This window comes from Microcaecilia unicolor, chromosome 9, assembly GCF_901765095.1.
Source record: "Microcaecilia unicolor chromosome 9, aMicUni1.1, whole genome shotgun sequence".
Taxonomy (NCBI): Eukaryota; Metazoa; Chordata; class Amphibia; order Gymnophiona; family Siphonopidae; genus Microcaecilia; species Microcaecilia unicolor.
In genome coordinates this window covers 8516672-8542596 of record NC_044039.1, presented here as the reverse complement: position 1 = coordinate 8542596, position 25925 = coordinate 8516672, and the positions used below count along the sequence as shown (strand labels likewise).

The 25925-nt window shown below is 44.4% G+C and overlaps 1 protein-coding gene across 1 annotated transcript in view; it reads right to left on the bottom strand.

Moving 5' to 3' along the window:
• MYRFL (myelin regulatory factor like) overlaps positions 1–25925 on the bottom strand; it is a 53659-nt gene that overhangs the window by 11255 nt on the left and 16479 nt on the right. Inside the window, exons 6-13 of the mRNA XM_030214835.1 lie at positions 24079–24189; positions 20265–20355; positions 17806–18006; positions 15567–15675; positions 11784–11893; positions 9963–10126; positions 7417–7480; positions 1746–1825 (exon numbers count right to left, since the gene is read on the bottom strand). Coding sequence (XP_030070695.1) covers positions 1746–1825; positions 7417–7480; positions 9963–10126; positions 11784–11893; positions 15567–15675; positions 17806–18006; positions 20265–20355; positions 24079–24189 — 930 coding nt within the window. The remainder of the gene's footprint in view (positions 1–1745; positions 1826–7416; positions 7481–9962; positions 10127–11783; positions 11894–15566; positions 15676–17805; positions 18007–20264; positions 20356–24078; positions 24190–25925) is intronic.

The following is a 25925-nucleotide window of genomic DNA, read 5'->3' as shown; positions in this document are numbered from 1 at the left end:
AAATAGCCTCCTACTCGTAAGGGTAGTTTGTTAAATTTGAATGTCAAGTTTTCAATCCAAATATAATCCGGCAAGTTATTACCACTAAATTCTTCTCCTTTCCACGTATGGCTGCCTTCATCATACCACTTGAACAGGTTAATAATGGACCAGAATCAGAAATAATATTCTAAATGAATCCCACAGCCCCTCGTGTTCTCGCCGGATTCCTACTGCCTCACGTTTAAGAGAAACTCCTTATTGCTGCTGTTTGTCTAATGGCAAAAGGAGAGAGTAGACTGGTCATCCCTTTCCTTATCAACCCCAGCATCCTTCTGGCTATGACCATCGCTTTTTCTACCTGTTTGGAAACTTTAAGGTCATCAGACACAATAACCCCCAAGTCCCGCTCTTCCTTTGCACACAGAAGCACTTCACCCCCTACATTGTATCATTTCCTCAGATTCTTGTGACCCAAGTGCATGACCCTGCATTATTTAGCATTAAATCTTAGTTGCCAAATATTGGACACTTCGTCGGTATTGGAAGGGATTTGACCAATGATGGTGATGCAATTCAAGTTTGGATGCAACAGAAAATCCCATTGCTCACTGTACTGCCACATAGAGGCATATTTTCAAAGCACTTAGTAACCTATGAGTCCCTGTCACCTATTCAGAAGCTACTCAGCACACATGGAATCACTAGAGACTTGGTAGAGATGGGTGCATGAAAAAAAAAAATTAACCCACATTCAGGTTAGGAATTTGAGAGGACTCCTAAACTCACTGTCCACACACATGAATCTCTAAGCTTCTACCTCTTCACCTGTAAGGGTGGTGGGCAGGGAACATCGCTGAGGTCACTTGAGTAAGAAGTTACTAGAACTGCTGATGAATTGGATAAAACTGGTGATATATTGAATGAGAAATTGAACTGCCAGTGACTGAGATATAACAAGCGAAAAAGTGATGTTGAAAGAATTTAAACTGGCTGTTAAGAAGTATTGTGTGTCAAGTGAAGCATTTGCCACGTGGCTATTTCAGGGGGGGAGCACTTACCGCCACCCATTGAGGTGGCGGTAAGGACTCCCACGGTAACTCAGTGGTAACCGGGAAGCGCGCGGCACTGCCTGATTACCGCCGGGTGAACACTAGCGCTATATCTTTGTAGCGCCGGAAAGGGTGCATGCTGGGGTGGGAACTAGCCACAGGCAGCTGTGGTAGCCCGGTGGTACTTCCAGTTTAGCGAGGGGTAAGCCCGCGTCGGGCTTACTGCCGCTTAGTAAAAGACCCCCTAAATGACTTGCAGATGGTCATAAGGAACCAGGCTGGGATTTGAACCAGGTTTCCTTGCTGCTCTAACCATTAGTCTACTCCCTCCCACTCCAAGTATCCTAATCGTTATACCTAATGTACAATATCTATGTTCTCTTTTTGTGGTGGGGGGGTTAATTTAAAGATATGACAACTTCCAGAAGAAAGAACTCACCCTAATTGTCACAATCCAAGGAGAGACACCAATGTGTCAAGATAGCAATTTGCCCTTTATTACTGTTTCATATCTGGTTACCCGATGAGAGTATTGAACTCATGCTACGACAACAGCCAAAAATATAGGAAGAGGGTAAAGTCCATGACCATGTTCAAGTCTCAATAGAGAGGAAATGTAGTTTCATTTATAAGTAGAGAGAAGTCATTTTACATTGTTTATCTAATCATCTATTTAATTAGAAAACAATATAAAACATGACTATTTGTTCTTACCACAACGCCATAACAGCAACCAGCGCGATGACTGTCATTTGGAAAATCCGGTTTGAGCAAGACTGCTGTTTCTCTGGAACCTGGAAAAGGAGGTTAAGCTATGTAACTAAGGACATTAGTGAAATGCCTGGTAACAAAACCCCTCTACTGAGAAGGGTGGGGTGGGGGAGGGAGGGGTTCAGGTACATACTTGGGAATGAAGGGAAAGGAGAAGGGCTTGGGAAACAGGGCAGGGATCACACTGTTTGGAAACTGGACTTTATCACCGATTGTTGATATGAGGGCTGATAGAGAAAGTTGTGCAGTAGATCTGCTGACTGCACGGATTCTACTGTGAGCTTTCTGCAAAAAAATTACTTCTGGGATACAGTAAAACTATCAGGGAAATAAAAAGAAATATTTCAGTGTCCCAACCATGATACATCATTGCTAACAAGTTTACAAATTAAATTTTGATAGCAATTATATTTGCTGTACAAGTATTTTGAAGACTGAAAATCTCAGATTTACAGCAAACCAACTGCCAACAGAAGCTCAGATCAAGACATATGACCAGGTTCACCCTTTGCTCTTTGTTAGAAATAAATTGCCTGGGCCTTCTCCACACGGGGGCGTCTACAATCATTAATTCCTATACACAGTTGGCACGTGTCTCCTTACATACTCTAAGACAGTGCATTTTTTCTAGCAAAAAAGGTGCCGGTACTCAAATGCCAGGCCACCCTTCAGGGGTGGGGTGATCACTGAGGGACCCACCCCACAATAGCCAGGTCCCCTGCAGCCAGTCTCTATGACAAGACAGAATTGGTATGTAAAGCCTAAGCGCTTTCATTGAAACTTGGGGTCCATGGGGTAATTTTAGCAGACAATGGAAAAGGTGCCAGTATTCAGTACCCTCCAAGTACCCCCTCAAAAGAAAGCCCTGCTCTAAGGTAATCTCTCTACTCAATGGGACTTGCACTGCCTGGTCAGCCTTACAAAACAGACCATCACTGTTTAGCAAGCGTGGACACGGAACAGATGGCCAGCTGCACATTGGAGAAAGAATTCAGTTTTCAAACTTGAGCATGGGTAACTCATGAAACTATTAATAGAGGCCACACCCACTGCACCAGATGATACAATAGACATGTTCTGAAAAGAAAGATGCTGAATAGTCCTCGTGATAAAATATATGGTACTAGTTAACTGGCAGCTACAATTTATTTATTACTAGGAAAAAAGGCCCGTTTCTGACACAAATGAAACAGGCGCTAGCAAGGTTTGCCTCGGAGTGTGTGTGAGAGTGAGTGTGTGACAGAGAGAGAGTGAATGTGTGAGTGTGTGTGACAGAGAGAGTGAGATTGTGTGTGTGTGTGTGTGTGTGTGTGTGTGAGAGAGAGAATGAGAGTGTGTGCCAGGGGCCCCCTCCCTCCCTCCCTCCCTCCCAGTTTCAGAGTCCATCCGCCCCCCCCTCCAAGTTCCAGGGTCGTTGCCCCCCCTCCCAGTTCCAGGGTCCGCCCTCCCTCCCACCCACCCAGTTCCAGGCTAGTTGCCCCCCCCCCCTCTTCCCCCCCCCCCCTTCCAGCCACCCTGCGATGTTTAAGTGAAAAATTAGGGAGCTGTGTAGTATAACAAAATGCACCTGCAACGTTGTGAAGCTGACTCCGTGGCTTCATTGAAGTGAAGGATTGGTAAGGTTCATCAGATTCGTGAGTCTGTAACCATCTCTCTCGGCCCCGCCCTCGCGCCTCTGATAGGTCCACCGCCCTCAATGTCAAAACGTGATGACGTCAAGGGTGGCGGACCTATTAGAGGCGCGAGGGCGGGGCCACAAGAGATGGTTACAGATTCACGAATCTGATGAACCTTACGAACCCTTCACTTCAGTGAAGCCACGGAGTCAGCTTCAGAACGTTGGAGGTGCCTTTTCTTATAGTAGAGATTTTGTTCAAACCTTTTTCAGGTATAGATCAAGGTGAGTTACATTCTGGTACATGAGGTATTTTCCCTGTCCCCAGAGGGCTCACAGACTAATTTTGTACCTGAGTCAATTGAGGATTAAGGGGGTCGTTTACTATGCCGTGGTAGCATTTTTAGCTTTCAGTAGAAATCAACTGTATAGGAATATAATGGTCATCTCGTTGTTTACCGCCAGCTGATTTCTTTAGTGAGCTAAAAACGTTACCGCGGCTTAGTAAAGACCCCCTAAGTGACTTGCCCAAGAACACAAGGAGCTGCAGTGGCATTTAAACCAGGCACACCTGAGTGTCGCAGCCCAGTGCTCTAACCACTAGGCTACTCTTCCACTAGTCCGTGTTATTGTACTCTTTCCAAAAATACCAGAACTAGGGAGCACGCAAAGAAGCGACTAAGTAGTAAATTTAAAATGAATCTGAGAAAATATTTCTTCACTCAATGAGTAATTAAACTCTGGAATTCATTGCCGGAGAATGTGGTAAAAGCAGTTAGCTTAGCAGGGTTTTAAAAAGGTATGGCTAATTTCCTAAAAGAAAAGTCCATAAGCCATTATTAAGATGGACTTGGGAAAATCCACTGCATATTCTAGGATAGGCAGCATAAAATCTGTTTGTTGTTCTGGGATCTTGCCAGGTACTTGTGACCTGGATTGGCCACTGTTGAAAACGGGTTTGATGGACCTTCGGTCTGTCCCAGTGTGGCAACACTTATGTACTTATGTGCTTGGGATTCTGAATGGAATCTTGCTACTCTTTGGGGTTCCACATGGAATGTTGCTACACTTTGAAATTCTGCATGGAACCTTGATATTCTTTAGAATTCTAGAATCTTGCTATTCTTTGGGGTTCTACGTGGAATGTTGCTACTATTGGGTACTTGTGACCTGGATTGGCCACTGTTGGAAACAGGATACTGGGTTTGATGGACCTTCGGTCTGTCCCAGTATGGCAACACTTATGTACTTGGGATTCTGAATGGAATCTTGCTACTCTTTGGGGTTCCACATGGAATGTTGCTACACTTTGAAATTCTGCATGGAACCTTGTTATTCTTTAGAATTCTAGAATCTTGCTATTCTTTGGGGTTCTACGTGGAATGTTGCTACTATTGGGTACTTGTGACCTGGATTGGCCACTGTTGGAAACAGGATACTGGGTTTGATGGACCTTCGGTCTGTCCCAGTATGGCAACACTTATGTACTTGGGATTCTGAATGGAATCTTGCTACTCTTTGGGGTTCCACATGGAATGTTGCTACACTTTGAAATTCTGCATGGAACCTTGTTATTCTTTAGAATTCTAGAATCTTGCTATTCTTTGGGGTTCTACGTGGAATGTTGCTACTATTGGGTACTTGTGACCTGGATTGGCCACTGTTGGAAACAGGATACTGGGTTTGATGGACCTTCGGTCTGTCCCAGTATGGCAACACTTATGTACTTGGGATTCTGAATGGAATCTTGCTACTCTTTGGGGTTCCACATGGAATGTTGCTACACTTTGAAATTCTGCATGGAACCTTGTTATTCTTTAGAATTCTAGAATCTTGCTATTCTTTGGGGTTCTACGTGGAATGTTGCTACTATTGGGTACTTGTGACCTGGATTGGCCACTGTTGGAAACAGGATACTGGGTTTGATGGACCTTCGGTCTGTCCCAGTATGGCAACACTTATGTACTTGGGATTCTGAATGGAATCTTGCTACTCTTTGGGGTTCCACATGGAATGTTGCTACACTTTGAAATTCTGCATGGAACCTTGTTATTCTTTAGAATTCTAGAATCTTGCTATTCTTTGGGGTTCTACGTGGAATGTTGCTACTATTGGGTACTTGTGACCTGGATTGGCCACTGTTGGAAACAGTGTACTGGGTTTGATGGACCTTCGGTCTGTCCCAGTGTGGCAACACTTATGTACTTATGTGCTTGGGATTCTGAATGGAATCTTGCTACTCTTTGGGGTTCCACATGGAATGTTGCTACACTTTGAAATTCTGCATGGAACCTTGATATTCTTTAGAATTCTAGAATCTTGCTATTCTTTGGGGTTCTATGTGGAATGTTGCTACTATTGGGTACTTGTGACCTGGATTGGCCACTGTTGGAAACAGTGTACTGGGTTTGATGGACCTTCGGTCTGTCCCAGTATGGCAACACTTATGTACTTGGGATTCTGAATGGAATCTTGCTACTCTTTGGGGTTCCACATGGAATGTTGCTACACTTTGAAATTCTGCATGGAACCTTGTTATTCTTTAGAATTCTAGAATCTTGCTATTCTTTGGGGTTCTACGTGGAATGTTGCTACTATTGGGTACTTGTGACCTGGATTGGCCACTGTTGGAAACAGGATACTGGGTTTGATGGACCTTCGGTCTGTCCCAGTATGGCAACGCTTATGTTGTTATGTGCTATAGGTCCTATTTTATTTATTTATTTATTCATCACCTTTTTGAAGAAATTCATCTAAAGTGGTGCACAGTGAGTGTAACTGGACATAAGCACCAAAACAGTTACAACACAGCAAAAAAAAAAAAAAAAAATTCATATAAAAGTAACACTAGAGATAATGTCGGGAAAATATTTGTGTCTTCAACAAATTTGGGTCAATCTAATAAAATTTACAACCCTGAATCAGACTATATCTTTGCAATCTAATATAATAATTTGCTCCTCCAACATTCCAATGTGTCTCACTGGGATCGTAACCACCTGCTGACATCAATCCTCCAATGTTCTCCGTTCCCCCTCCCTCCCAGTTCCATGGGACCCTGGAACTGGGAGGGAGGGACAGAGGGAGGAGGGACCCTGGAAATGGGAAGGAGGGAGGGGGACACTGGAACTCGGAGGGGGGAGGGAGGGAGGGAGGGAGGGAGGGGGACACTGGAACTGGGAGGGAGGTGGACGGGGCAGGGGAGTGATGCTGCACATGGATGGATAGAGGGGGCAGGGCACAGAGGACGTTGCCTGCATATTCTTTGTAACACCAATTGTATTCTTTACCCTGGAATGGTGATGCCATATCAGGTCTTTGGTAAGCCACATTGAGCCTGAAAATAGGTGGGAAAATGTGGGATACAAGTGCAATAAATAAATAAATAAATATGGATGAATGCAGGGGAGGGAGGGGACGTCCCTGGAACTCGGAGGGAGGGAGGGGGACAACAACCCTGGAACAGGGAGGGAGGGGGGACCCTGGAACTGGGAGGGAGGGGGGGTCCTGGCACACACTCTCATGCTCACACACACACACACACACTCTCTCTCTCTCTCTCACAGACACACTCGCACCCACTCTCTCTCTCTCTCTCTCTCTCTCTCTCTCTCTCTCTCTCTCACTCTCTGGTGAAGAAGGTCTAGGAACTATATTTTGGATGTAAAGTTGGCCATCGAGACAAAAGCCAGGCCCCCCCCCTCCCCATTTTGGTTGTCCACATCCAATCTCATCATGGAAACAAAAATGACGTTGTCCTGTGTAATTAGAGGCCTGCTGTTTACAGCGTCAACACAAAACACTGTAAAACATCACGAAAGAATGAAAGAGGCCGTCTAAGGTGGAACAAAAAGGGTAGCGAAGCACTGAAAGCAGCACTTTGCTAATGCACATTCACACTTCATATAAGGACTGATCAAGGACCAACAAGGCTTCACATGATGACGCTGAGCAAGGGACACGCAACATCCATACACACTTGGCACCAATCCCACTAACCTTTCTGGGATTTACCGGAGACACTTTCTTTTGACGTGGTAGACTGACGACACAGTTGTATTTACTGTAAAATGAAAAATGAGATCTAGACAGTTCTACAATTACACACTTACAGCACAACATAGATGAACATACAGTCAGGCAAGATTTTACCAGCCAGCCCAACGGACTTGTCGTTACAGCTTAGTGGCAAATGGGCAAACCTAGGGTTAGTTTAATTGGCCGATGTTTAAAGGTACATTAAAAGCAACAACTAATGTGCATTCATAACCAACTTTAACATTGGTACTATCTGCTGCAAATCACAATTCTTTCTAATATTGAAACTCTGCAGTTTTTTAAATGCCGACTGCATACTTGGATAGTCGACTCTGGACCATACAGTGATAGATTATGAGCCAGTTCAACAGCACATTTATCCTTGCCGTTCTGGTCATCCATAACACTCATCAGACGATGTAGCACAAGAGCCCGATAATGTTGTTTGAAATTGGCTATTATGCCCTGATCCATAGGTTGGATCAGAGAGGTAGTGTTTGGTGGCAGGAAGACCACCTTGACGTTAGCAACAAAATCTGATGTGTTTGTGCCTGCATTCTAGTGTCTAACTTCTTTAGCCACTGCTTCCAAATCTCCCCAGTCATCCATGAATTTGTGTTAGCCTCGTATATGGGAGGCAGGACTGGTGGTTGGGAGGCGGGAAATACTGCTGGGCAGACTTGTACGGTCTGTGCCCTGAAAAGGACAGGTACATATCAAGGTAAGGTATACACATATGAGTTTATCTTGTTGGGCAGACTGGATGGACCGTGCAGGTCTTTTTCTGCCGTCATCTACTATGTTACTATGTACTATGTTACCCAGATTTCCAGGTCTAAAGAAGATGGATACTGGCTCATAATACAGGGGTATAAAGCTGAATATCGGTGGCACCAGAATAATTTCCTGCTCCACACGCCAGAACTATCTGGATTATATTACTTAGAGACAAGCAAAGATTTGCATCAGCATTATTTATTGTTTGCATTTGTATCCCACATTTTCCCACCTCTTTGCGGGCTCAGTGTGGCTTACAATAAGATATGAATAATGAGAATATAGTTGTTACAACTTGGTTATGGGTTACATTGTACAAGTTATGCGAGATAATCAAATTATCATTAGGAATATCACAATGAGACATCAACATTGAGACATTGGGAGGAGACAATGGGAAGCTTAAGGGCAGTGTTAAGACACAGAGGCACATGGTGTACATATTTCTGTGAGTAAATGTATGAGTAATGTGAAATTATGGGGGATGAGAGATCATAAGTGGATGTGTGATGCATTGTTGAACAGTGAGTGTGGACTCTATGTGTTTTGGTTGTTTCCGTAAATTGTCTCAAATAGATGGGTCTTCAGTAATCTGCGGAAGGGTGCTTGTTCGTGGATCGCTCTTAAGTTGCGTGGCAGTGTGTTCCAAAGGTGCGTGCTCGTGTGAGAAAAGGTTGACGCGTGTAGCGTCTTGTATTTCACGCCCTTGAAGGTAGGGAAATGGAGGTTGAGGTATGTTCGGGAATATCTCCTAGCATTTCTGGGTGGTAGGTCAATCAACTCGGACATGTAGGCTGGGGCTTCGCCGTGAATGCAGATAATTATGCAGATAATTCCACTGAAAATCAACAACTAGCTCTGGTGAGCAGAACTTACCAGGGTAGGAGCCATTCCTACCCGGGTAAGTCCCATTGAATATTGGGCCCAGTATTTAACAGCAAATAGCCCAGAGTTTTGCAGCAGATTACACCAATGCATTGCTGCTGCTGGCAATGCATTCACATTGGCAGCACATGCTCCATTGAGGGCTCCCCCCCCCCCCACACACACACTCATCCTAGCAGAAAAGTCAAGGTCCCCCCTCCTAGTCCATGCAAAGTAGAGGAATGGTCAATAGGGGCAGAAGGGAGGACCACTCTTTCTCCTCTTTGTGCCAACCCGCCCTCATCCTGTTAGATTGTCACTGAAATGCTTTGACGTTTCACTTATATATACTGTTATTTATCAACATTTGCTTATTTCTGATCTGATGAAGAAGGGCTACCTTCGAAAGCTAATCAAAAATGTATTGTTACTCCAATAAAAAAGGTATCATCTTATTTTCTTTTCTATGCTTTTATTTATTCTATTTCTATTGATCCTCTTTGTACCAAAATCCAAAATGGCCCATGCCAACGTCACATGATCTTTTGTCCTGTGGATACATCCGATTATATTTGTGTATTAAAAGAATTTGAATAAAAACACTGTTTTATTTTATATACTATTTAACAGTCTCTCCGTCTCTTGAACAATAATGTACAAGCAAAATTTGTCAAAAATGAAAACAAAAGCCCGCTATTCAACTTGGTTGCGCAATTTAAAAATAACCCAGGTCTTAGATTTCCAGCCTAGAAATGCAATAGTACATAAAAGCTCTTGGAGAGACATTGCAGCAGAACTTATGCCCAACATTTTAATCTGCTCTGATGTATCATACACTGAAAAACCATCAGGCCCAGGTGCTCTACCTGCGAGAAGTCCTTTCACTTGAAAACGATCTTAAACTGCTCATCCTTTTCAGCTTGGCAAGTTTTTGGTTCCATACTTCCAGTTCTTCTATTCTTTCTTCCAGGTTATTAGTGAGCCTGCAGAGCTGTTTAACTGCACCCACATTCTCCATAAAGATTTGGTCCTAAGCACGAGTGAAACACATTAATTTATTTATTTTATTTATTTATTGGTCCACTTGTATCCCACATTTTCCCAGCTTTTGCGGGCTCAATGTGGCTAACAAAGTTACAATAAAATTACATTATACAATAGCAAAAATTGGCAAGAGAAGAGAAGCTGACAGAAGGGAAAAGAGTGGATAAACTAACAAAATTATCTTTTCCATTGTTATATTCCTTAATGATACTAGACTTTGTTTTGCATAACACCTCATAATGTAATCCATAACTGAGTTGTAACAAACTGTACTTCCAGCTTTCATAACGTATTGTAAGCCACACTGAACCCGCAAAAAGGTGGGAAAATGTGGGATACATATGCAATAAATAAATAAATAAATAAATAAAATGGGAAAAGAATAAGGGTGTTAATGACAAGATAAATAGGTGAATGGATCATATGAGCATTAAAATGAACCAAGAAGCATGAAATATTTGGGAAAGCAATTCTAAACAAATTCTGCAAGATTTCTGGAATAATGCAGCTTTTTAATATTGTTCTTACAAATGGATCTGTAATGATCAAAAGTAATTTCCACCAAAAATGCATTCCCAACAATATAACAGTAATTGATTTTAAAAAGAAAGGCTCAGTGAGGTCTATAAAATAAATGAGTGGAGTGGAACGGGTAACACATATTTATTAAATAAACCCTCCCCCCACATCCCGCCTCCCCTCAAAAAAAATGTATTTGCTAATTAGTTACATATTTACCCCATCCTACAAGGCCAAACATTTACTGAAATAGCAGCAAATAATGTACAAAAAAATATATATCCTTTTGCTTCTGTAAATGGGAAAAAAGACCCTTCTGTGAATCCGCTGATGATTTTTCATCCTTCTTACTACAATGGCACTAGGCAGGTCCCTTCTCTCTATCCTCTTCTGGGGTACTGGGTGACACCACCCCTCTGCTTCTTTCCTTCACAAGCCTCGAGCTGGGTACCCCAGACTCCTCTCAATCCCCTCACAGGACAGACTTACATACACCCCCTTCCAAAAACCTTAAACACACGCTTGAATTTAAATTTTCCTTCTACCAGCGAGGAAAGCTCTAGGTCCCAATCACAGCCAATGATACCATGGTCACTTTTTCAACAGTGGCATAGCTAGGTGAGGCCAAGGGGGCCTAGCTCCCCCCCCCCCAAATTTGCTCTGGGCCCCTGGTTGGCTGGCAACCCCCACCAACTGAAGACCATCCAGCGTGCTCAATTTCACTAAAAGGAGTGTGCCCGACGTGAGGAGAAGTGAGAGCAGGGCAGGCAATGCGGCGGTGCCGGAGACCAGCAATGGACGAAGTCTTCAGCTTGCGGGGGTTGGGGACCCCCGCCAGCCAAGGTATTTGTGGCTGCGGTGAGTGGCGGAAGGGGGGGCGACAGCGGAGCGGCAACCAAAATGTGGCCCTCCCACCTTGGGCTCTGGGCCCCTCCCACCTCGAGGTCTGGATACGCCCCTGTTTTTTTCACTCAATCCATCAAACCATCTACTTTCTCAGTTATTCATCTTTGGTTTAACATTCAATTTTTCAGCCAGTGAAGTGCTATCTAATTGATATATATTTTTTTTAAAGCAAGAAGCTTAGTCTCTGTGCGTTTTCAGTGATCATCAAACCAACTCACCTTATCAAGCATAAGGAAGTTTTCTAAGCTTTCTCCGTTTTCACAGGTAACATTACCAGCTTCCTTTACAGCTCGTGGTAGGATTTCTCTCACCTCCTGGGCTATCAAACCTATATGCAAGAAAACGAAACAACGTAACACTCACTGAGGTTGACCTGCTTCTGCCTTTGTGTAGTGGAGTAAAAATTAGAGCAATAAGATTTCATTTATTCTTAACAGTTGATGCTAATTAACAACCAACTGCAACCAGAAGTCAGAATATTTCAAGGGTGTACAAAATGGGTAGTCTGGGCTTTTCCCAATAATACTGTCATAAAGCATTGCCATGGAATTTCTGGGCTCACAGGTTTCCCTATGCAGGTATCATGGGTTAAACAGTGTAAGCAAATTTGCTCTTAGTTCAGAAAGAGGCCTAACAAAAGTCCTGGTTTTCGCTGATAACATTCCTGTTTCATTTAAAAGAGAGAAAAGGTCATGAAAAGTATGCTTTTGAGGTGGCGGTTTCCTCCTGATCCTTTGGGCCTCTGCCCAATCAGAACCAGAACTGGGATCTGGCACCAGGAGCCTTCGCTCGATTCTATCCCCATTTTATAAATCTTCCCAAATTATTTTTTCAGTCCAATCATTACAGTCCAGGAACGCTGCAATCGTAGTTATTATCCAGCCACTAGGTGTCACCCTTGGCCAATGACCACACCTCCTCCTTCCCATCCCCTTAGGCTGTGAGTGCTGTCTCTGCTTGCATCCCAGCCATAGCCAACCCAGAAAGACCAGACTCAGATCCGAGGGATCAAAGGTATTTTAAAAATCCAGAAAGTTATTAATGAGCAAACAAATCTTTTCGAAATATGAAAAAAGATATAGAATTATTTATGTATTTATTTATTTGTGACATTTATATCCCACATTATCCCAAACAGATTTGAGTTCAATATGGCTTACAATAAACAGTATAGCATACATAACAAAGAATAATGCTTAAGAAAGTTATCTGTTGTAAGAATTATTATTATTATTATTATTATTATTAAAGGACAAGAGAAGAGGCTGTAAGGAGCTAAACTTGGAAAGGTTAGTTGCATGCCTGGAATGACTTCCTGCTGAAGATGGCGGGGCCAAAAACAGCGAGAGAATTCAAAAACATGAGATACACCCAGAGCAGTGGTGCCCAAACCTGGTCCTGGAGGCACCCCAGCCAGTCAGGTTTTCAGGATACCCACAATAAATATTCATCCATTCATTTCTTCTGGCTTTTCCCCACATTCAGCATCTGCAAAGTACTCGGGGAAACAGCCTTTTGCCTCTTCAGCTAACTTTAAAAGATAACTCTGTGGGCAGCTTCCATAAGAATCCACTTGCAGCCCTGCATGTATTGAGTATTTGTGGGTCAGCACGTTAAACAGAAAGGCTGAAAGTAGCCTCTGTCTAGTCCATAACTATTTTATGAGTGCATTAATATTATGTGACCTCATTCTTCACCTACCCAATCTCCTCATCTTTGTGGTATTTTTCTATAGCAAAAATCTACAACTTTTTGGGAAATATTTGTAACTAGGATACATTATATAATTTTACTGCAGTGAATATCGAGCCCTCATCATCTCAAATAGAAATGCCAAGTTATCCTTCGTCACCGTGGCATGACAGATTTAAACGGTTTAATCAAATCACCTATTAAAAGACTACTTCAGGGGTTCTTAACCAGTGGTAATAGAGGTCAAACAGGGTTAGGAGAAGGGTCTTAAAATCTGTGGCAATTTATTGAAACGTTCTAGGAGAATGAAGGCATTTATTAGGACGGTTTTCCAAAGAGAATTTGCCCAGGTAACTTAATAGTTAGCTGGGGAAATTCCTCGGGCTGAGAACGTCACTTAATATTCGCAGAGGTATAATATCCAACAATATTATGTACAATTTTACCCTAATTCTATATATGGTGCTAAAAATTGCATGCATGTGCAATTTAATCGCATAAAGAAGCGTAGATAAATTTTTACACGCTGATCCAAAAAGGGGGTGTGGCCACGGGAGGGGGTATGGGCAGGTTCAGGGGTGTTCCTGGAATTTGATTGCAGCGTTGCAGGATAAGGCAGATCCATACCAGGTTTCAATTGGTGTAAATCCTCATAACCCCAAATTGGGCGCATGTCCTGGCATCAAATGCTATTTTATAAACGGAACCCAACTCAGAGCACCATTTAGGGAATAGCACTTAATGATCATTTGTTTCAGCACCATGGACAGAATTTAGTCCTTCATATAACAACGATATAGCCTAACTACCAGACAACGAATCTCAAGCCTGAACTAGATAAACTCTCTATAGATAAACTAGATAAACTCTCTATACTTGACTACCAAAGTCTACTCTACCACGAATGAACTTTAACACAACACCACTCTCTTTCTAAATCCGAGTATGAACTCTTTATACTTGACTGCTTAATCTACTATCCAGCTTATAATTGAAAAAGAAAAACGCCTATATTGCGGGAGATAGACATTTATCTCACAAAAACGAATAAATCGGTATAATGGAAAGGCGATTTTGGACGTTTTCAACTGCACTCCATCGCGGAAGCGTACAAAGTTGACGGGGGTGTGTCGGAGGCGTGGCGAAGGTGGAACTGGGGCGTGGTTATCGGCCAAGGGGAGATGGGCGCCTTTCGCCGATAATGGAAAAAAAGTATGCGTTTGTAGCTAGAATTTAGGGCACTTTTCCTGGACCCTGTTTCTTCACGAATAAGGCCACAAAAAGTGCCCTAAATGACCAGATTACCACCAGAGGGAATCGGGGATGACCTCCCCTGACTCCCCCAGTGGTCACTAACCCCCTCCCACCACACAAAAAAATGATGTTTCACAACTTTTTATTTTCACCCTCAAATGTCATACCCACCTCCCTGGCAGCAGTATGCAGGTCCCTGGAGCAGTTGTTAGGGGGTGCAGTGGACTTCAGGCAGGTGGACCCAGGCCCATCCCCCCCCTACCTGTTACAATTGTGCTGCTTAATGCTTAGTCGTCCAACCCCCCCAAACCCACTGTACCCACATGTAGGTGCCCCCCTTCACCCCTTAGGGCTATAGTAATGGTGTAGACTTGTGGGCAGTGGGTTTTGAGGGGGGATTTGGGGGGCTCAACACACAAGGGAAGGGTGCTATGCACCTGGGAGCTCTTTTACCTTTTTTTTGTTTTTGTAAAAGTGCCCCCTAGGGTGCCTGGTTGGTGTCCTGGCATGTGAGGGGGACCAGTGCACTACGACTCCTGGCCCCTCCCACGAACAAATGCCTTGGATTTATTCGTTTTTGAGCTGGGTGCTTTCATTTTCCATTATTGCTGAAAAACAAAAACACCCAGCTCACAAATTGTCGAATAAAACATGGGTGTCTATTTTTTGCGAAAATACGGTTCGTTCCGCCCCTTCACGGACCCGTTCTCGGAGATAAACGCCCATGGAGATAGACGTTTTCGTTCAATTATGCCCCTCCACGCCAATCATTATCTCTAATGTAATACCACTTCTATCACTCCAGAAATGTCGATCGCCATTACAGAACAATGCAAGCCACATTGAGCCTGCAAATAGGTGGGAAAATGTGGAATACATATAGCACTGAAGCTTTAACTGCGACTTAATGGGTAGTATAACCGTGTCCTACAGTAATTTTAGTGACATGTTAGCAGCTAACAATGATATGCGATTTAGGAAGGGGGTGCGCAAGAGTTTCATTGATCAGCAAACAGGGTGCAGGAACCATAAGAAGGACCTATTTTCCTGAATACCTGTTTCATGGGTGCACTCTATTCCCATTGCAGAGGCAAACTCGGGCTTGTAGTCATATTCCACAAGTCTCATTTGAGTTATTTTCTTCAAGAGCTCGGTTGTATCAACCTAGTGGGAGAAAGACCAGAGTTCAACGTGAGATAATTCAGATTAAGGATCAGGTCAGGAATCTAAGAGCACTTTGGTAAAATATGTCAGTCTGGTGAGAACAGGTAGTCAACTTAGATAATACAATATATGTTGGAAGTTAATCTGCAACCTCTGATACTGTCAGCCCCTAAAGTCCTTACTATCAATGGAAAAATCTCATTGAACACTAGAGCCCGATCAGTAGCGCGATCTTCAATTTCTGCCAGAACAGAATCTGCAACCGAAATTGGCCGCTCGGGTTCGGCAGAAACTGAGGCCAAAAACAAAACTAGCCCCTCAACAACCCCCATTCCCTCTTCTCCCCTGACCAAAAACAGGCTCCTCCCAGACCCCCCCCCCCCCCCTCCCCAGTGGCAGCCAAGGGCACCCTTAGTGTTGCTGCTGCCCTGAATGTGTTCTTGAGCAAGCCACCTTGACTAACCATGAATTACTTATTGAAATCTGATGAACGGTGACAATGTGGAATCAGGTTTTAAAACTATTGGGATTCTGATTTATTACACAGCAAAAGAAATAACTTTACTTAAATCAATAGTTGTGAGAAACTGTTTTCTTTACAGAAGCTCCAAAATAGAAGGTTGGAAGTAAATACATTTTGAAAACCAATTCTTCATCTCAAGGAATCAGTATTATTTTTCTTTTGACATTCATTAGCTGGTTCGGTTTGAAGGCTTATACATAAAAATTTTAGCCACCTTCTGGAATCTCCTAGTAAAGAATCAGAAATCCTCATCATCAACTTTTCTTCACAGTTTCAGAGCAATTAAAGAAAAAATCAAGGGAGGGTTGTGAGAAAGTCACCCACCTTTAACCTGGCTAAAGGGACAGGTAAGGATCACCAAAGCAGGAAGTCTTTTGGGTGTTGGCATCGTTAAGACAAAGAGGTCGATCGTGCATGTGGATTACCTCTTTGAGGGCTCCTTTTACTAAGGTGCGCTAACAGATTCAGCGCACGCTAATTGTCAGTGTGCGCTAAATGCTAAGAAGCCCATTTTCCTATGGGCTTCTTAGCATTTAGCACGCAGTAATTATTAGCGTATCTTTTAGTAAAAGAAGCCCTAGAGCTACCCATATATATTCTCCCTGCTGAGATTATCAAAGGGAAACCACATAAAAATTGGAGCAAAACCAGGGGAGGGGAGGAGGGAAGTTCCTGTGGGCTCTGCAGTAACATGGGCAGTTATTAAATGGACTTGGGGAAAATCCACTATTTCTGGGATAGGCAGTATGAAGTATTTAAAACAAAGTGGAGAAAATTTTTCTTCACCCAACACATAATTAAACTCTGGAATTTGTTGCTGGAGAACGTGGTGAAGGCGGTTAGCTTAGCAGAGTTTAAAAAGGGGTTAGACGGTTTCCTAAAGGACAAGTCCATCAACTACTACTAAATGGACTTGGGAAAAATCCACAATTCCAGGAATAACATGTATAGAATGTTTGTACATTTGGGAAGCTCACCAGGTGCCCTTGGCCTGGATTGGCCGCTGTCGTGGACAGGATGCTGGGCTCGATGGACCTTTGGTCTTTTCCCAGTATGGCATTACTTATGTACTTATGAAAATTGCATAAAAGCAGTGACACAGGTATCACATGGCACCAGTGCAACGTCACCTTCAGAGTTGATGTGCCTTCACATAATCCTTCTCTTAGGAACTTATTCAGGCTTGAGGCATTATTTAGTTCAAAGTTTTTCAAAAACGTCCAAAAGTGATGTACAGCACTATAAAAACCTTACAACAAACTAAAAATTAAGTCTAAAAGCAAAAAAAAAAAAAAAACCTCAATACTCACACCCTCCTTCCCTCTCCAATTTCCCTCCATTAACCACAAACAAATAACCCCTGCCTAGCTGCTTCTTTCTTCATGAAATAACAATACCCTATTAATAAGAATCATACATTTCACGTCTTGCAAAGCAACTGCATTTCACTAAGTGTAAGAGCTACATGTGAAGTGACAATCTCTGGGGCTGAGAAACATTGCCACCAGCATCCAAGTTGACCATCCCCTCCACCCTCTGCCTGAAGATTGTCAGACAGAAGCCTAAGTTCATGTTTAAATACTCTTCCCAAGCCCTATGAAGCTCACCTCCTGAACGTTATGCTTGACTCGAATGTCAGATGGGTGCATGACGCCCCCCATCACTTTCACGTTGCCACAGACGACGAGGGCTTCATCTGGGGTATCTGTGTTAATTCCTACTCGGCCATGACAGACTACAGTCTCTGGAACCTGCCCTCTCTGCCATAGGTTATCAGCATCATTCTCAAACTGCCCAGGGTTAGACGCCTGACAAATATTACATCAGAGAAATGAGAGTGAGGTGCATTGCACTTACTACTGTTGCTAGTCCCAGTTACAGAAAACAGCAAAGCATTCTGAGAAACACATGAAGGCACCCAACCCCATTGTATGCTTTCTTCCCATCCCAAGGTACACAAAACAGTAAGACATTCCAAGGAACCCCGTTGTATGCTTTCTTCCCATCCCAAGGTACACAAAACAGTAAGACATTCCGAGGAACACACAAGGGCTTCCAACCCCACTGTATGCTTTCTTCCCATCCCAAGGTACACAAAACAGTAAGACATTCCGAGGAACACACAAGGGCTTCCAACCCCACTGTATGCTTTCTTCCCATCCTAAGGTACACAAAACAGCAAGACATTCTGAGGAACACACAAGGGCTTCCAACCCCACTGTATGCTTTCTTCCCATCCTAAGGTACACAAAACAGCAAGACATTCTGAGGAACACACAAGGGCTTCCAACCCCACTGTATGCTTTCTTCCCATCCCAAGGTACACAAAACAGTAAGACATTCCGAGGAACACACAAGGGCTTCCAACCCCACTGTATGCTTTCTTCCCATCCCAAGGTACACAAAATGGCAAGACATTCTGAGGAACACACAAGGGCTTCCAACCCCACTGTATGCTTTCTTCCCATCCCAAGGTACACAAAACAGTAAGACATTCCGAGGAACACACAAGGGCTTCCAACCCCACTGTATGCTTTCTTCCCATCCCAGTGTAAACAAAACAGCAAGACATTCTGAGGAGCACACAAGAGTAACCCCACTAATTGCTTTCTTCCCAAACATTTAGAAATAAATAATGCCATTAGAACAGCACATTTTGGTCTAAACCTATTGTATGATATACGTGATTGTGTCCCTCTTCAATATCCTCTCTACTGTGGCCAAGGAGCAGAAGCCTTCACTATATTATTGTTCTTAAAGACGGGAAGTACACCAGACCTCACCAATGGTGACATCAAAGGTCATAAGAATAGGCCACGTGATATTGAGGTGCTGTAGAGTGGGGTCATCCTTGGATCTTCAGTGTACTATCTTAGTGATGCCACTGAAAATCATCACAGACCACCCCAGTGCTCTATGGATAGTGACAGGGGGGTGGTCTATGGGTGCAATGAGGACAGTCCTTGAGTTACACCGTTGTCCATGATAGTCCACTAACCAAATAACTATTGGACACCCGGAAAAGTTAGGACAGCAAAAAGACTAACCTACATTTATCTGGTCAGCTATCCAGATATTGGGCTGAACATCACCGATATTGGGATAGTCACCAAGGGAAATTCTATAACCAAGGCGCTAGTATTACGCTATATGTGTAAATGCCATGATGCCACCTAAGTACCATCCTGTTTCAATGTGTGTAACTTGCATAGAGCAAAGGTGCAAGGGGCGTAGATAAGAACGAACATAGGTGAGACACAGGCGGGGCTCTCAGTCATAGGAGCCAACTTTGGGGTGCTAAACCCAATGGAAATTACCTCTCCCTGAACTCCGTCAAGGACTCTGTTCAATATTGGCAGTGCTCAAGCACCCACAAAGCTGGCTTTCTACGCACATTAACTTACAGAATACTGTGGAACTTAGGTGCCCACCCTTATACTAGCTCTGTGTCTGGCATAAGTACTTGTACCTAAATTTTAGATGCATTGAATACCTGGCTACACTAGTCCTATATAATAATTTGCACCTCCAACGTTCCATGTCTGGCTGCCTGGGTTTGTAACATCTCCTGGCTTCCATTCCGTTCGTAACATTCCTCCTGACGTCAGCTTGCCTCCAGCGTTCCCTTCCCTCTCACTGTTCCGCCCTCTGACATCATTATGTCTTGAGTGAGGGTGGGACAGTGAGGGGGAATGGAATGCTGGAAGCTGGCAGACGTCAGGACTCCCCCCCCCCCCTCCTCTCAGTACCCTTCTCCACCACCGCCAACTCCGCCCTTTCTGCCTTGCCTTACCCCATGCTTGGAATAAACTCCCTGAGCCCATTCCCCAGGCCCCCTCCCTGCCCATCTTCAAATCCTTGCTCAAAGCCCACCTCTTCAATGTCGCCTTCGGCACCTAACCACTACACCTCTATTCAGGAAATCTTGACTGCCCCAACTTGACATTTCGTCCTTTAGATTGTAAGCGCCTTCGAGCAGGGACTGTCCTTCTTTGTTAAACTGTACAGCGCTGCGTAACCCTAGTAGCGCTCTAGAAATGTTAAGTAGTAGTAGTAGTGTACCTACCCTTATGATAATCCTTTCTGAGATATGAGAAGCCAGCAGATGCGACTGCTCTTGGTTTGCCGCACAGAGACTGACCACCAACATAAAGTATCTACAGAGAGAACCAATGAAAATGGAGATGCCTTTCACACTTAGGAGAGAAATGTACAGACACATTTGTTTTATAAGCAACGAGGCTAGACAGCCGTGTTCTGCTACACGCCTCGGAACTTGTCGGTACGCAGAAATTGAGCCTGCAAATAGGTGGGAAAATGTGGGATACAAATGCAACAAACAAATAAATAAATAAATGTGCAAACAATTGCAAATTACACAGTTTTAAGTCATGGGCGAGACTAAATTGGGTGACGGGTACATTCCCACCCAAATAATGAATCAACATCATCAGGAATGAGGAGGCTGCTGGCAGGGAGGGAGTCTCTGGAACATCATGAAACGAGGACAATTCCTGACGCATTGTATCGTGGTTTTAATACCAATGTTTTGGATGGGATTTGATTGACAAAATGTGGGAAAGAAAGAAGATCGACTCGTGGTCTAATATACTGTAAGGCTACTTTATAGTGCTTCAAAAAAGTTTATGAACCCCCCTAGAATGATCTCTATTTTAGCATAATTTACACTCAAAACAATTCCATTCTAATCTAAACCCTGCTGAAAAGAAATATAACCCCTCTAAACAAACAATTTGGACAAAAAGGACATGTTTTGATTATTTTTTCAACAAAAAGATTCAACAATAATTATCCTTATGTAAAAAAGTATGTGAAATTCTAGTTTCTTTAGTACAATTAGGGGGCAAGTTATCAACGTGGGTTACCGCTAAGATGTATTATTTTACTGTTAACCCCAGTGAGTAGTAACTAGGTCTCATGGCATAAAAATAGGGCCTGTGCTGAAACAGCACATCTTAAACTGTAGTCCACAGTGATAACTACACCCTTTAATTGACTAATAGAATCAAGGAGTTGAGAGGCCCTCTTACTAAGCCGTGGTAGGCTCTATGCCAGTGGTGTAGCTACGTGGGGCCACGGGGGCCTGGGCCCCTGTAGATTTGGCCCTGGACCCCCCCCTGCCAATGACCCTCTCGACCCCCCTCCCGCCGCCAACCCTCCCCCGCTGCCGCCGTCACCGTCTGCTACCTTTGCTGGCGGGGGACCCCAACCCCTGCCAGCCGAGGTCCTCTTCTTCCGGTGCAAGGCTTCGTTCTGTTTCTGAGTCTGACGTCCTGCACATACAACGTGCAGGACATCAGACAAACCGAAACAGAACGAAGCCTTGCGCCGGAAGAAGAGGATCTCAGCTGGCAGGGGTTGGGGTAAGTAACTCTACTACAGAAAGTTTGAAAAAGAAGAGATTTTTGTGTTTTGAATTGGCCAAGTCAAACCCTTTTGTATCTTCTTGCTGCAAGATCTGAAGTGAGCCTGCTCATGCAATGAAAACCTTAAAAGTCTCAGAGCTGAAAAAGTTCTCCAAGGAAGAACAAACTGAAACTCCTCCACGGCAATGTGAGAGGCCCGATCATAATAAGTCAAAATGATTGCTGCTCAAGAAGGTGCCACCAGTTACTGAATGAAGGGTTCACACACTTTTTCACAGAAGGATAATTATTGTTGAATCTTTTTTTTTTAAATAAATGATCAAAATATATCCTTTTGGTCTGAATTATTTTTTCAGTGGGGTTATTTTCCTCTCTTATTGGGGTTTAGATTAGGATCTAATCATGTTCAGAGTATAAATTGTGTTAAAATACAGACAACTTTAGGGGGGTCACAAACATTTTCTCAGCAACGTAGATAGGTCCAAGAAAGATCCAGCAGGCGGACCGATGGCTTCTGATTCATCATTCATTGTACCATAATACCATATTAATACATGTGAGATTTTGCACATCACACGCATCTAGGGTTCTCCTTCAGTATACAGGCAAGTTGCCAGTTAGCATTCTTAGTGCTCATACTAGAATGCGCACCATTTCTATGCAACCAAATTTCCGTATCATGGAAGTGTTTATCAGTGGCGTACCAAGGGAGGGCGGTCCACCCCAGGTGTACGCCGCTGGGGGGGTGCCACGCGCCTGTTGGCCGAGTCCGCTCGTTCCCTCCCTGCTGCTCCCTCTGCACGGAACAGGTTACTTCCTGTTCCGGGACAGAGGGAGCAGTAGGGAACGAGCAGACTTGGAGCCGGCAGGTGCGCGGCACCTCCCCCCCAGCAGGTAAAAATGCACCCAGGGGGGGTCGCGCTGCACCCGGGGGGGGTGTAATTTTGCCGGGGGGGGGGGGTCGCAATGCACCCGGGGGGTGTAATTTCGCCTGGGGGGGCCACGCTGCACCCGGGGGGGGCACATCGGCGATCTGGCCCGGGTGTCAGCCAGCCTAGGAACGCCACTGGTGTTTATCAAATTCATAAAAAAGCAAAGATATTTACACATGCAACAGTTATTAAAAACAAGCAAAACTATCCTGCTTATAATCGAACGAGAAAAACGCCCAAGTTCCGACCTAAATCGGGAGATGGGTGTTTTTCTCACAAAAACAAATAAAGCGGTATAATCGAAAGCCGAACTTTGGACGCTTTCAACTGCACTCCGTCGCGGATGCGGACAAAGTTGACGGGGGCGTGTCGGAGGCGTGGTGAAGGCGGAACTGGGGCGTGGTTATCACCCGAACAGAGATGGGCGCCTTTCGCCGATAATGGATACGTTTGTAGCTAGAATTTAGGGCACTTTTCCTGGACCCTGTTTTTTCACGAATAAGGCCCCAAAAAGTGCCCTAAATGACCAGATGACCCCCAGAGGGAGTCGGGGATGACCTCCCCTGACTCCCCCAGTGGTCACTAACCCCCTCCCACCACAAAAAAATGATGTTTCACAACTTTTTATTTTCACCCTCAAATGTCATACCCACCTCCCTGGCAGCAGTATGCAGGTCCCTGGAGCAGTTGTTAGGGGGTGCAGTGGACTTCAGGCAGGTGGACCCAGGCCCATTCCCCCCCTACCTGTTACAATTGTGCTGCTTAATGCTTAGTCGTCCAACCCCCCCAAACCCACTGTACCCACATGTAGGTGCCCCCCTTCACCCCTTAGGGCTATAGTAATGGTGTAGACTTGTGGGCAGTGGGTTTTGAGGGGGATTTGGGGGGCTCAACACCCAAGGGAAGGGTGCTATGCACCTGGGAGCTCTTTGACCTTTTTTTTTGTTTTTGTAAAAGTGCCCCCTAGGGTGCCCGGTTGGTGTCCTGGCATGTGAGGGGGACCAGTGCACTATGAATCCTGGCCCCTCCCACGAACAAATGCCTTGGATTTATTCGTTTTTGAGCTGGGCGATTTCATTTTCCATTATCGCTGAAAAGCAAAAACGCCCAGCTCACACCTTGGCGAATAACACATGGGCGTCTATTTTTTTTTAAAATACGGTTCACTCCGCCCCTTCACGGACCCGTTCTCGGAGATAAACGCCCATGGAGATAGGTGTTTCTGGTCGATTATGCCCCTCCATATATACTACAATAAGCACAAAATTATATAAAAATGGCCCAGCTTTTGCTACCACAGCAAAGCCTCCCAAACCTGTCCTGGGAACCCCCCAGTCATTCAGATAGCCCCACAACTAGGCATGGGATAAGATTGCCTATACTGAACCTCCAGCATATGCCGATTTGTGGCATGCATATTAATTGTGGATATCCTGAAAACTTGACATTATGTGAGGTTACCAGGGTTGGGAAGCCCTGTTCTATAAAAACGCCCCTGTTGGGGAGGTTCTTCCACCCACCATTACATTTCTAGGTACTGATGCAAATCACGTAATCCTACCTCTGATCTGGGTTGGGTTTCCCCTTCTTCCTCATGTTGTTTGCTGTGGTTTCACTAAAATGTAACCTGCCCAGTGTTATTTTTGTTACTTGGTCTCCTGGAAGCTCAACTCTGCAGCAAAACACGAAAGCAGTACGATTAAAGACAGTGGAAGGACAACAGCTGTTATCTCCGCATCACATCTTATTTCAGTGAGCAGCTGGTTCGTAATTCAGTAAATACAGATTTTCTTAGAACAGCTTCTGTACCACCCATCTTGTCCCCATCTATATATCTGCACTTGGCCCCTCAGCTATATGGTAAGCTGTATTGTAGAAAAGCATTAGAATCATAGCAATGTTATTTGAATGTTCTAATGTGTGCTAATTAGATATTTAATTAGTATTACGTTGGCATCGTATTATATCTCTGTTATTTGAATTTCAGTGCTGCTAAACGTGTATGTTCTGTTTCATGTTAGTCCTATTATTAGGCTTCAATTTGCTATTTTCAAGTTTACCTCATTTAAACCTGTTTCGATAGCGCGACGCCTCTCCTTGCTAAACATCACTGGCTTCCGATCAAGGAGCGCACTGAATACAAGGTTTGCACCATGGTTCACAAAATCATCAACGGGGTTGTCCCAAGTTACATGCTGAATATGACTGACTTGCCAGCCAGAAATGCTGACCCGTCCTCAAGATTATATCTCACCTTGCACTATCCCAGCTGGAAAGGCTGTAAGCACGGATCTATTCAGGCGTCAAGCTTTCCCTTCATCAGTGCGCAACTATGGAATGCACTTCCTAGAGACATCACCAGTCAGAGAGACTACCTTACCTTTCGCAGGGCACTAAAAACGCATCTGTTTACCAAAGCATTTTCTCCGGGAACAATATAGGACTATCGCCTCTGCCAGCTGACATACGTGGATCCTGTTGAGTCCTATTCTTATGTACTGTGGGGGGGAAGAGGGGTTGGTGGTTGGGAGGCGAGGATAGGGGAGGGCAGACTTTTATACGGTCTGTGCCAGAGCCGGTGATGGAAGGCGGGACAGGTGGTTGGGAGGCAGGAAAAACTGCTGGGCAGACTTATACGGTCTGTGCCCTGAGAAAGACAGGTACAAATCAAGGTAAGGTATACACATGAGTTTATCTTGGGCAGACTGGATGGACCGTGCAGGTCTTTTTCTGCCGTCATCTACTATGTTACTATGTTTTCTTTCTTGCCCTTCTACCCTACTATTCTCATTTGTATCTGATATCACCCGGAGTTCTCTCTCTCTCTCTCTCCGGTTTATGTAAGCCACATGGAGTCTGCATGTCTGTGGGGATAATGTGGGATATAAATACCGTAATAAATACATAAATAAATTAATTAATTAATTTAGCTCCTCTTTTATTTAATTATTTTATTTAATTATTGGGATTTATTAACCACCTTTCAGGTGGTTTTTTTAGTAAGCCACGTAAGCATCTTCGTGCACCCAACATGCATCAAAATGGAGTTACCACACGGCTACCACATGGCCTTGGCGGTAATTTCATTTTTGGCGCTCTTCTGCTACATGTGCCAAAGTGGCAGTGGCGTACCAAGGGGGGGCGGTGGGGGCTGTCCACCCCGGGTGCACGCCGCTGGGGGGTGCCATGGCGCGCGCCTGTCAGCTGAGTTCGCTAACTTCGCTGCAGCTCCCTCTGCCCCGGAACAGATTACTTCCTGTTCCTGCCGGGGCAGAGGGAGCCGCAGCAAAGTTAGCGAACTCAGATGACAGGCGCACGCCGCAGCACCCCCCCCCCCAGCGGCGTGCACCCGGAGGGGTGTCATTTCGCCGGGGGGGGGGCGCATCGGCAATCCGCCCCGGGTGTCAT